The 12,323-nt window shown below is 43.6% G+C and overlaps 1 protein-coding gene across 1 annotated transcript in view; it reads left to right on the plus strand.

Annotated features, from left to right (window-relative positions):
• EVA1A (eva-1 homolog A (C. elegans)) overlaps positions 1–12,323 on the plus strand; it is a 211,666-nt gene that overhangs the window by 68,531 nt on the left and 130,812 nt on the right. The window contains exon 3 of the mRNA XM_010002389.1: positions 6,772–6,895. Coding sequence (XP_010000691.1) covers positions 6,772–6,895 — 124 coding nt within the window. The remainder of the gene's footprint in view (positions 1–6,771; positions 6,896–12,323) is intronic.

Here is a 12,323-nt window from a genome sequence, read left to right on the forward strand (position 1 = left end):
TGTTTCCCCAAGGGGAGCTGAGGTGCTCTGCTCAGTTTGGGGAGAGAATTTAGGCATGGCCTGTGGCCTGGCTCTCTTTCAGCACTCTCCAGGACAACCAGTAGTTGATGACAAGAATCACTAGTGTTGCTGATGTGGTATTTCCTTTTGTCCTTTATGGGTGACACAGGACACCTTTGCTGCCACCCCTGCTGTCACTCCAGCAGCCTGTGAGGCAGGGTACAAAAGGGAGCAGATTCCTTGGATGCTATCCACAGGATTCCCTGAGCCCTTCTTCCCCTCTTTTTATTTGCACCTACCAGGAAGGTCTCTGTGATAGAAAGCAAAGGGGATTGACCTCTTCATAGAAAGATGAGATAAACTTTGTAGTAGCTGCATGAGTCTCAAAGCATGGGCTAGTTGTTGATCACAGATTGATGGGGCTGGAAGGCATGTGTGTTACTGTGTCTGAAGAAGGTTTTATTTTCCCCATGTATTCTGAATTAAGTGTGGCAGATTAAAATACAAAGCAGAAGAAAATTATTCAACTGCTTTAGCTTTTTTGATAGGCCAGTGGCTACTGCCATGCCCAGTCACAGGATATTGTACCATCACACTGATGGAACAGCACTGCATGGTCTCAAAAGGAATTAGGGTCTCACTGCACTAGCACTTCCTAAACTCAGAGAAGCAGTCCTTCTCTTTACTCTGAATGTGTATAAAATGGTGATGGTCAAGGGGAAAGAGAGAAGAAAGTGATAGAAAGGGAGAATAATGGTCATCAGTACCACTGGGATAAGAAGCCACCAATTGTCATGTTGCATATTAGAAGATATCCACAGCTTATGGACAGTGTGAACATGGAAAGGTCCAGTCTCAGAAATGACAGTGATATTAAGAGCAGTTTGGGCAACTCTTTGTCCAACTATATTAATTACTTTACAGAGGATGGTGAGCAGTGAGCTCAGGGTTCAGAAGAGGCTACTGCAGTGCCCAAGTTGATCTTATATATCACTGAACCAGTGCAGCTTCATTAATGAATCTTTCCCAGGCTGAAACTCTCTGGCAAGCAGCTCTTCCAGCTAATTATTTGCAAGCAGAACTGCTTGATGCAGAGGTCACAGATAATCTCTAAATTGCCAGATCTTTTAAATCTTTGGCTTGACTGAAATAGCTCATCAAAGCAGTGTGATTATGGACTGCAGAAGATGAGACACTGGAGCAGAGGTGGCCAGTGCAGCCAGTCTCCTTGATGAGGCAGGACTGCTCCCTGGGGTGTAACTCCCCTGATGCTTTGTTTACTTTAAATTTAAACTTTCCAAGTCATAGACTTCTATCATTGCCACTAAGACACTGCTTGACAGTGTAAGGGTTTGTTCTCAATGATTTTTTCCACTTTGTGTTTTAAGCTTTCCCTTTCTTTAATCCCATGACTTTTGGTTATGCATCCTTTTGTATTTCTTCATCTTAGACCTCTTCTCCCTTTGAAGTTGACCCCGCATAGAGATTAAGTTTCCCACTGTTAGGAAATGTAGGTAATGGTTAATTAGGTGATATTTGTAATGCAGCTTTTATTGGGTCCTTCTATTTGCTGAGCATGGTCCCACTCTTTGTGAATGGGCTCTTTCAAGGCTCTGCCAGAGCAGCTCTGGTCAATCTTGCTGCAGTATTTCAACCTCCCAGCCCCACTGCTGCCTGCCCTACTGCCCAGCTGGCATCCACTGCTCCTGCACCAAAGCTGGTGAAAGGGAAAGTGTGCCCAGTTTTCATCTCTACCTCAGAGTCTGGTGTGTTAACTTGAGACACCAAATGTGTGGGCATAGCTCCCTCCTGCTGACTCTACTGTGAGCATTGCAAGGTCCATGGGAGAGTGGTAACAGCAGGTAGTAGCTAAAACCTGCAGTCAGGACTTAAGGCCTCTGGTCTCTTCTTCATGAGACACACATTTTGAATGCAATCATTTGGACAAAGCTGAATTACTTCTAGTGAAGCAGTCTGGGAAGGTTGCTTGATGAAGCCATAAGCAGGTAACCTGTATCTCACCAACATAGATTTAGCTCCCTCATGTGCTCTCATTCACTGTTGCTGATCTTTTGAAAATCATCTAGATCTGTGGACTTCATGAATTTGAGTGAATGAATCGAGTTCAATGTGCAATCTGCAAAACTCATGGAGGTGCTTCAATGTAAGTGTTGGTATAACCACCAGAATGACTACCTGGACTGAGTTTGACCTAAAAATGCTTAATAATAGTTTTAAAAACTGCTGGTATTTTCTTTTGTAAAATTCTTAGTACAAATCTCTGCCCAGATTCATTTGACTCCACACAGCTCTGAGCCATTCAGTTTGCTCTCTGAGTTATTCTCCTCAGCAACATACAATTTTGGTAATTATTTAGAGGGGTTCCTCTGTGTAATTTCATGCCTGAGTGATGTGCCCTGCAGTCATCCTTATGTTTCTTTAATGATGTACAGAGAACAGCCCTGTGGCAAAATCCTCGTTCCCATTGAGTTTCACCATTGGCTTCCATGGGTCCAAAGTTTCACCTTGTATTGAATCTGTGAACTACTATAAGGGACTTAGAGCTGAGATAAGTTTAATTGCCTTGGGTGTTAAGCTCAGTGTAGTTTATTTTAAGAAAGTGTGCAAGGAAAGCACTTCTTGAAGAGTGATTGGAAGAGACAGAATAAAAATGAGTGCACCCTTGGGAATGGCCGAGGACAGTGTTGTTGCAGAGCTTGTATCCAGTTCCAGATTTAAAAGGTTGTTATCTAATGAGCACAAGCAATTACTTAGCTAATGAGCACAACAAAATGAGCACGAGAAATGTGTTTCATCTGCAATGCCCACTAGAAAGACATGGTTTTGAGCTTGAGGCTGCCCTTGCTTTAAGATGCGGGTCACCGCAGTGAGATTAATCCAGAGCATAAATCACAGGGATTAGATTAGTGTTTGTTTTACTTGAATTCACATTTCTTACTCTCTTATCTCCTCTAAATCTTGCAGCTTCTTAGCTCAGTCATGAACCAGAGAATGGAATGGGTTTAAACAACCACAGCTTCCCTCCAGAGCACTGGCTGTCAGCCCTCAGGCTTGATTTACCACTGGAACACAATTATAAAATGGCATAATGCAATTAATGTGTCTTCCCTCCCCTTTCATGCCAGACAGGAATTCCTCCTCCATCTTCTTCAGTTGAAGTGATTTTTATAATACAATCTAATCCAATGTGACTTTTTTTTTTTTACATTAATCAGGGGTCTATAAGCTGGCAATGACATAAACAGTGATTATCCATCCCACTTAGGGATGATTCTGCACGTCTACTACTACTTCTGTGTGAGTTCAGATACTTTGTGGGTCTCTTTTTGTTTGTTTTTGTGGTTGTGTTCTCCCACCTTCACAGCTGACAGTGACAGTGGAAAACCAAAGCAATCACAGAATGAATTGCCTACATTTTTCCAGCCATTAAGCAAAAGCCATATGAGCTCAGGGCATTCCCTCACTCAACTATATTCACAGCCTTCCTGGTGTCAATCAACTGTTCATCTGCAAATCCATCAGAAACGACATCTGACATCTGTCAGAGCTCTGGTAGTGCCTAGAAGTAGGATTTTTGAGTGCAAGACCAGAAAGTCAAGCCTGTGGTTTGTAAGGGCCCCTGTAAACACCAGATGCACTGGACCTGCAGGGGAACTGTACCTGTAGTGGATCATCTTGTCATTCATGTTCTGTAGAGTCTCTGTGTTGCCTGGTGTTCTAAGAAGATGCTGGTATGTAGCACATACTGATGAAAGCAGTGAGGAAGAAGAATTCACTGAATGCTAGGATAGGTAAAAATGGTATGTGCAAATGTTTAAGTTAGTTAGGGCTGGTGCAACATCTTTGTTCTTTATTTTTAATCAAGAATGTGGCACTGCAAACCTTTGATAATTTTCTTTGAATTTTTTCCTGATGAATTTCACTGAGCATCAAACCTGTTTTTAAATTTTTTTATTTTTAAATTTATTATTTTTTACAATTTATTCTACTCTTTAGGGACATATTGCATTACTCCCAAGATTTCACTCAAAAAGTCTGAAGGAAATTGGAAATCTTAATGATTTTTTACTTTTTTCAGGAAAATCGTTGTCCTTAGAACGATATGAATGAGAAGGAAATAGTAATTTCTCTCCTCCTACAAAATAACTTTTCAGAATCATGGCCATTATCAGATCAAGTTGAAACTGTAGCTAAGGACTAAAACCAATTAGTAAAGGGCATATATTCAAACCCCAAGAACACTTCCCTTTTTCTGTGGTCTCACAATGGCATAGATGACTTTTGCTCCCTAATTTAGGCACAGACTTCTTCCTAGGGCTCTGTGTTACTTTGCATACTGTGGGAATTAAGCTCAGGAGGTTTCACTTATGTGGAATACATGGAGTAAGCAAGAGCTGCCAAAAGTTAGAGCAGTGCAAGACAAAGTGGCAATAAGAGAAGGCTGCCCATGCTCGTTGTTCTCTGAGGTTGGTAATTGCCTTCACACCTGGTGCTGAACCTCTGGACAGATGAACAAGTGCTGCTTAGGCATTAAAGCTGAGATTTTCAAAGAGGCCTCTTGTTGGCCTAACTCAGTCTCTGCTGAAACCCAGGGTGGTTTTCCCACTGGTTTTAATAGGTCCTATAAGGCAAGACTGAAGGCTTTTGAAAATCCCACCCATCTGCTGTAAACGTTTGCTGACAGAAAACCTGAGTCTGTTGCCTTGGAAGGGAAAAAAGCTTCCTTTGTGGGAAAGAAAATAATCAGGGCACTGCTTCTTTCCCTTTGCTGCATATTCCTAGCACTGCTTGGGTGTAAACACAGCCTTGGCTGTCCAGCACTACAGAATCACAGAATTATCAAGGCTGGAAAAGACCATTAAGATAATCAAGCCCAGCCTATGACCAGCACCACCACATCAGCCAGACCATGGCACTAAGTGCCACATCCAGCCTTTCCCTGAACACCTCCAGGGACGGTGCCTCCACCACTTCCCTGGGAAGTCCATTCCAATGTCTAATCACCCTCTCTGTAAGGAAAGTAGATCCTTTCAGTTCCACAGTGATTTGGAGAAGATTTCTCTCTGTGTGTGAAGGACTCCAGAGTTGTTTCTGTTGTTCTTTGCCTTTTGAGATCAAAAGAGGTGTCTGCACAGAGACCTTGCTTAAATTCCTTTGCAGCTCACTGGATTTTGCATTAAATTAAATTTCACATGCTGAGTGAGCAGTCAATCTTCATGAGCCTAGAGGAAAGAACATCCTGTTTCTATGCATTTTAACATGACAGTCAAGTTGGGGCTAATGCTCCCAGGCACCTCCTTCCATGTCCACCCTTCAGCCTTTCCACCCTGAGCCCTGTATTTGGAAACAAGATGCCTGCATTTTATTAGCTTTGTAAGTAGAAAGCAACAGCATGTGTTCTCTGCTTGCTAGAAAAGGCCTGAATTGTCTTGGTTTGAATTTTAAAATAAAGGTCAGGCTTGAGGCAGTCACAAATTCTGGCATGTGTCAGCCCAAAAGGTGCAAGCTTTAGGATCAACCACAAATGAGGCAGTTTCAAATTGCACTTGAAACTGGAATGGCTGTTGTTCCTGTTGTTGGAGGGTGACATGCAGAGTTATAATGCTGAAGATTATATGTATTATGTTTACATTCTGGGAGAACTCAAAACCAGAGAGCAGTCACTGAGGCAGAGAGAAAATTGGTTTGGGTAATGTGTGGTAGAAAAGGAACAGCCTTTATATTAATGGCACAGGGATAAGATTGTGGGAAAGCCCACATGTCAAATGGGTGCAAAGAAAGGGAACACGGAGAAGACAAAAGAGACTGGGGGAATCTAGGGGAATTTCTCAGAAAGAATTTTCCAGTGCCTCCTTGCAGGTTAAAAGTAATTGTTTTGGGACTGGAATTCACAGCTCTGTATCCCAGGGACTCAGCAAGGCTGGTGAATTACCTCGCTCTGTGGTCTCAAAATGCTCTGACAGGTTCATGTGTGTCAGGCAAACTCAGTGGTAATTTTAGTGCTTTAGGGGCTATACAGAAGCACATAAATACCACCTAAGCCATCCAGCTGAATTTAAAATTTAATTACTGCCCCACTTAATAATATTTTCTTCCCCCACCACTGCTTTAGAGGATTGTAGGGTTAAAAGAAATAATTAATCTTCCCTAATTAAGCTATTTTCTAGCAGGAGACAGAATGTCTTCCCCCTGTGGATTCTGAGATGGAGTTTTTAAGAGTGTTGTGAATGGGCAAGTGGGGACTGAGTGCTAGAAGAAAAGCAGTGCAGCAAAAGACCCAAAATGCCATCTCTGGGGGGACCCTCTGACTTGCAGGCCCTTGCTGAGTTTAGCTAAAAGGAACAACAACAGCCATGGGGCTTTTAACTGTTAAGGCTGCTTCAAACCCTCAAAGCTGCTTTTCCTGGGACAAGTACTGCCTTATACCATGGTTAAACTGCATGCAAAAGTTTCAAAATCTCTGTGACTGTCCCAGAGAAATTCCCTCCTGTTGCATGCATGCATGAAAGGCAAAAGACATGGTGCCTCCTCAAAACAGTGCAAGGCTTAGTCCTCCAAACCTTTAGCCCTGGTCCAAGGCTCCTGCAGCGCCCGCTGCATGGAGCACCATTCCCTGCTTCATGCTAGGGCCGGTTGAGGGGGCAAGTACGTCCTTGCTCCAGCTTGTCTCTGTTTGATGATCCCTTTGGTGGAGATACTGAAGTACTTCTGTTTCTCTGTGGTTTTTTTTGTGTGCATCCCTGGCTGCAGAAGGTGCTGGACGAGTGCCAGGACAGGCGGAGCTGCCAGTTCCTTGTCAATAGCCGGCTCTTTGGCGCAGACCCGTGCCCTGGGACCAGCAAGTACCTCATCGTGTGGTACAAGTGCAGGCCAAGTAAGTATCTCGCCGTCAACTCTGATGAGACCAAACTGTTTTCATCCTTCATACTTGCCAGAGAGGCCTCCTAGGACGTTTTGTTGCCTTCCACCTTTATTTTTGGTGTGACACAACCCCCCGTGGCGTGGAGCGGTTTCCCCTCTGCCCTTCTCCGGCTGCCTGGCTGGGATGCTGCTGCTCCAGCTCCTTCCTCCTTGCCAGCAGCCCGAGCTGCAGATTGTTTTTGCAGGTGCCAGGGAAAGCCTTTGCCAACACTGAGCTCACACTGCTGGCGGTGGGTGGGCTGCTTCTGCTCCCTTCTACAACCACCCTTCTGTCCTGGTGGGACGTGTCCCCTCTCCGCTTGCCCTCCGGAGGGAAAGGGAGCTGTCTGCGTGGGCAAAGACTTCAGACCTGGGTACCTAGGGCAGACACTGAAGATGGTGGTGCAAGGGGAAGCTCACCTGTCCCTGCCACGCCACAAGGCAGCTTTTAATTGCTCCCAGGTCAGGCTGGGAGCTGTTAACTCGTGTTTTGTGTTTCGATGAACGGGGGCTGGCGCCTGGCTGCTGGGGGTGCAGCCGTGTGTGCTGCAGGGACTGAGCCCACTGGTGCTTTGGCCCAAGGCAGACACCTTCCCCTTGGCCAATTCCTGGCCCCACTGGGGGGTTTGCACAGCCTAGGCACCATTCCCCATCAGCAGTTTGGAAGCAGACATGTTAGTTTGGAGATAAACAGGTCCAGACTGTGGTGACTGATTCCAGCCGGAGATCTGACTCTCTTTGAATTAATAGTCTGGACGTGGCATTTCAAACCAGCCTAATCCCATGGTTTTTAGGTTATATAACTGACTTGGTTCCAGTGTCACATCAGCAACATTTTAGAGGAAGAAATTAAAAAAAAAAAAAAAAGAAAAAAACTTTGCACAGGGAGGAAAACCAGACCTGATTTCAGAAAAGGTTTGAAACAAAAGAAGAAACATTCTGTCAGCAGCACAGGGGGCTTTTTGCACGCAGAGGCCTGTGCTAATGAATGGAAGGGATCTGGCAAGATTTGTGAGGAATTCAAATGAAAAGTAGGTAATGAAGCACCTGCATTTTTTTTTGTGGGGTTTTTGCAAGTTATTGTAAGATCCCTTGTTGGGTGAGAACTGCATCCCTGAGAGAGGGGTGATTAGCAGTGTGTTCTGGCAAGTCCTCCTAAACCTGCAGGTTTTGTATTAAAGCTCACTTGAGAAATCTGACTATTGAGGCCTGTGCTGAACTTCTGAAGGTAGCTCAGGATCCCATCTGTGCATAAATATTTATGGCTTGGCATTCTTTGCTAATTACAGATATGCTGGAAAAGAAGGAGTTTACGTGTGTACTGGTTAAGTGATTTTCCTGAAAGAGAGCAGGGGAAGCTGCTTGAAAACATTTCCCCAAGACATTTTTCAGGCAGCTCCAATTTTGCAGGGTGAAACAGGATAACCTGACACAATTTATTGTATCTTGGTGGCTGGGCAAGCTTTTAATCAGAGCCTGGATTAATAGCAAGGTTTGAAAATATGTGAGGATTGGCCTTTCACAGAGATACCAGGGCATGGTCAACCTTTCCTTAATGATTCAAAATGTTAATTTTGAGTGTCAGAAATGGAATCTAGTGTTTGTGTGAGTTCAGTAATGGTTTGGTAAGGCTTTTTGCCATGCTGTAGGGAGAAGGTTGATGAGAAGACTGAAGAATGATCGATCCATAGAATGTAAAATACAGGACCATCATACATTTTGGTGGAGTGTTTTGTTTTGTTTTCTTTTAGTTTTGAGTGTTTAAGTACAGGTTATGAGCTGTAAATGAATCCAATTCAAGCCCTTCATGTTTAAAAGCTGATCCCAAAAGCTGTGAGTATTTATCTGCTCTGGGGAGTCCAAAGAACACCAAGGTGTCCTTGCCAAGAGCTCACTGCCTGGCACATGGTTTGATCCATGACTTTAAATGTCATTTTTTGGGCCTGTGTTTCTGTTCCTGAATTTTTCCTTCTTAACAGTAGACATGGCAGAAGTATTTTAGTAAGAAACCATTTAAGGTCTGAATTTTCTTTTGGAGACATTTATTTCCTTCCTTTGCCTATTGAGGGAGCCAGATGAAGTAGGTGCCTTGGTTAAGTGCCTACCTAGGTAAAATGAGTGTGAGTTTTTCTTTATAGAGATATGAAAGATGCTTTGGGAAGTGACCTGCCGAATTTGGACAGGGCATTTTGAATGTAAGATGAAGATGCCCAAGCCCTCCCACTCTCAGAGTCATGTTGGAGCCCTGAAAAGCCCCTGAATAGAGATAGTTCTCTAAAAGGAAAGACTTCCTTGAAAGAAAGTAAATCTGAAGTTGGTGGCATTTACTTGTACCTTTGCTGAAGAACAACTAGCTGGTGCAGACAACCCCTCCAGCCACTGTCACAGCAGTTTTGTCTCTCTGACATTACCTTGCATTTGAAATCCAGTGGTTTTGATAATCACTGGCTGCATGGGGTTCACTCACAAGGCAGGGTGCTATTTTGGTTTCTCATGGGCAGAATTTCGAGGAGATGGAGGACAGTAAATTGTCCTGAAACTGAAGGCCTCAGATATTAGAAATGGTGGTGTTCCAGGGAGCAGGGCAGTGAGAGGAATCTCTACTGCAGTAATCCCTCTGAGAATGCTTTTGCTGGCAGCAGGAAAAACTCCTGCAGGGGTGTTGTCATTCACCTTCTCTAGACATTCAAAGAAATAGTTCAGAGAAGTGTGTGCTTAACTAGAAGCCATGAGAAATTCAATGGCTGGTGTGATCTGATGTCCAGTGGACATCAGGAGAGCACAAGGCTCAGATATGTGCATGGGACTGTGTTTCAATGTCAACTGTCAGTCAGTCCTGAGTATTCTCTCTGCCTGTAAATAAATAAATAAATAAACAAATGAAACACACTGTGTGTACCTTTAAGGTGTAGTATGTTTAAGGAGATCAGAAATAATCAATAAAATGCTCTATTCTGTTTCAGTTTGGGGCAAGTGAGGCTTATTTATTGCTGCTATGTGATTTGAGAGCCAAGGTTCATTGAAGTGTAGAGAGGCTTAGCTTTTATTTTATTTTATTTTCCTGTAGCATGTGGCCTTAGTTTCCAATACAAACACCTTTTGGGAAGATGTTCAAAAGCACAGGACAGGCTTCAGCAGAGCATAGCTATGACCTGTGCTTCTAAACTTGGAGATGCCTCTGCAAATCATCTTCCTCTCTGCATCCTCAGTGGAGAGTGCCCAGAGGGTTCCCTGCAGGTCAAGGCTGGGACATGGTGCTGTAGCAGTGAAAGCTGGAGTTGTTCTCTGCTAGTGTAGGTGCAGCCTGGCATTTAGCACTGGCTACAGATGGTTTCCAGTGGGAAGTGTGGGTACAGCCACCCTGCTTTAAAGGCTAAAAAAGTTGATGAGAATGGCTGTGTGCTGTCCCAGGTGGCTGCAGGGCCAGAGAACATATAATTTGTCAGGGCCAGTGTAGCCTGAGATCAACACCCAACACGCTCGGAAGCCTAGGATCAAACCCTGAACACACAGAGGATTTCAATCTCCAGGGTACCTTTCAGGTTCATTAAAAAAATTGCTCACAAATCCAATTATTTCTCAGATAACATGCTGATTTGATTTAGACCCATTAAATATAATTACTGGGTAGGCTGCAGGAACATATAATTAGAGGGAATTAACATACTATTTAATTGGTCTAACATAAATTCCCTCTAACTGAAAACTGGATTCACCAATATTCTTATAATTTGGTGTTTGTTCACCCCCCTCACTTCAGAGGCAGAGAAGTGTGTAGTGCCTTGTGTTACTCTGCATGCTAGGCTTTCTGGAGGGGTTGTGTGGTCTAATCCTGGCTGGGAACAGGTTTTTTTGGGCAGCCCAAGTCATGCTGAAGAAATAACTTCACCTCTCCACACCCCAGCAATACCACTGCAGCTGATTTTACTGAGTTGATTGCTCCTCTGAGCTATTGTACAAGCAGGGATGGATCTGCTCCTGCCCAGCATCTGTTTGCCCTTCGTGGTTTTTGGTTGGTTGGTTATTTTTATTTTTTTGCTTGCTTATTTCAAAAGGGGTGATGTTGCAGAACAAAATGAGGACATAAGTTCTTGTCTGTCTCTGCAAAGGATGTGCTGTCTGAGTGGCCTTTCACTGGCAGTGCTGTCAAGGAAAGTGAAGGCTCCTACCTTACTTATGTGGCTTCCCTCCTGAGTCCCCCACATAGTCCTTTCCTATGGTTTCCTTCTCTGCCATACCCATGCTGTCCTGGATGTATCTTCCCCTTCTCAGCTCTGAATAGCCTGACCTTCAGCCTCCTGTAATGTTATAGTGATATTTTCCTTCTTTCCTATTGAGCAGTTGCTACTTAAGCTTATGTTTTAAAGTACACTGGAAGAGGTAATCTCCATCCACTGTTTATTTTAAAATTATTATTTGTATTTCATTTTTAAATGCTGTGTGGAGCAGCTGGATGTGATAATAGAAGGCTGGTGGGTGTGATGCCTCCCTGTATCCATCAACATGACAAAGTGTAAATCCAAACTTTGCTGCTCTCCTTTCTATTCACCAATGTAAGCCTGAAGCCTGGATTGTGAGCTGGGTTTTAATTGCAGCTCAGATCCCTCTGTAACAATACAAACATATATTTGTGAAAGACACACCAAGGCTCTAAGAAATGCATCTGAGATGGAAACTTGCATTTGTTGGCAAAGGGTGAAGTGGCAGGAGGAGGAGCAGGGGTGGAGGAGGTCACTTTGTTCTAATTCAGAACCTGTAACTTTGATTTTGTGCTGAGTATCGACCTGCACACATGTTCTGAAGAGAGCAGGCAGTCGTTCTCTCTCTTGGAGATTCAATTCTAATCTAAGAGGCCACTTAATTCCTGTGAAATGTCAGTGACATTTTTTTCAAACATAGGAATCCCCATCCCGATGTCCTGGCCAAAATCCTGCTCAAGTAACTTTATTTTTCATAACAACCCCAGGCCATTTTAATTACAGAACAGCTGAATTTTAAAATAATGTAGAAATTAATTTCAATTAGATCAACTTCTGATAAAAATGTCATCTTTGAGTTTGTCTTCTCTATTATATAGTGATAGAGCTGCCTGGCTGTGTCCCAGGAGTGTCTGCCTTTTGATCACGACGTGTGATTTTCTTTTTACCAGTGTTGCTTCAAAACCTGTACAAACACCAGCAAACCATTACTGGAGGCAGAGATTTTCAGCTGTCAAAGAACTGTGAAGAGTCATCCTCTGTGCTGCTGGTTCCCAGCTCCTGGTGAATGTGAAGCTGCCTTCTCTCTCTTTGGGAACCAGTCATTCTATTCTATGATTCTAAGTCTGCTCACCAGGTTTCAGTTTGATTGGCTGAAAAGTGTAGAAAGAACATTTTGGGAGGACCTGTTAGGCTTGCATTGAG

This window comes from Chaetura pelagica, unplaced genomic scaffold, assembly GCF_000747805.2.
Source record: "Chaetura pelagica isolate M959 unplaced genomic scaffold, ChaPel_1.0 scaffold46, whole genome shotgun sequence".
NCBI classification, from domain to species: Eukaryota; Metazoa; Chordata; class Aves; order Apodiformes; family Apodidae; genus Chaetura; species Chaetura pelagica.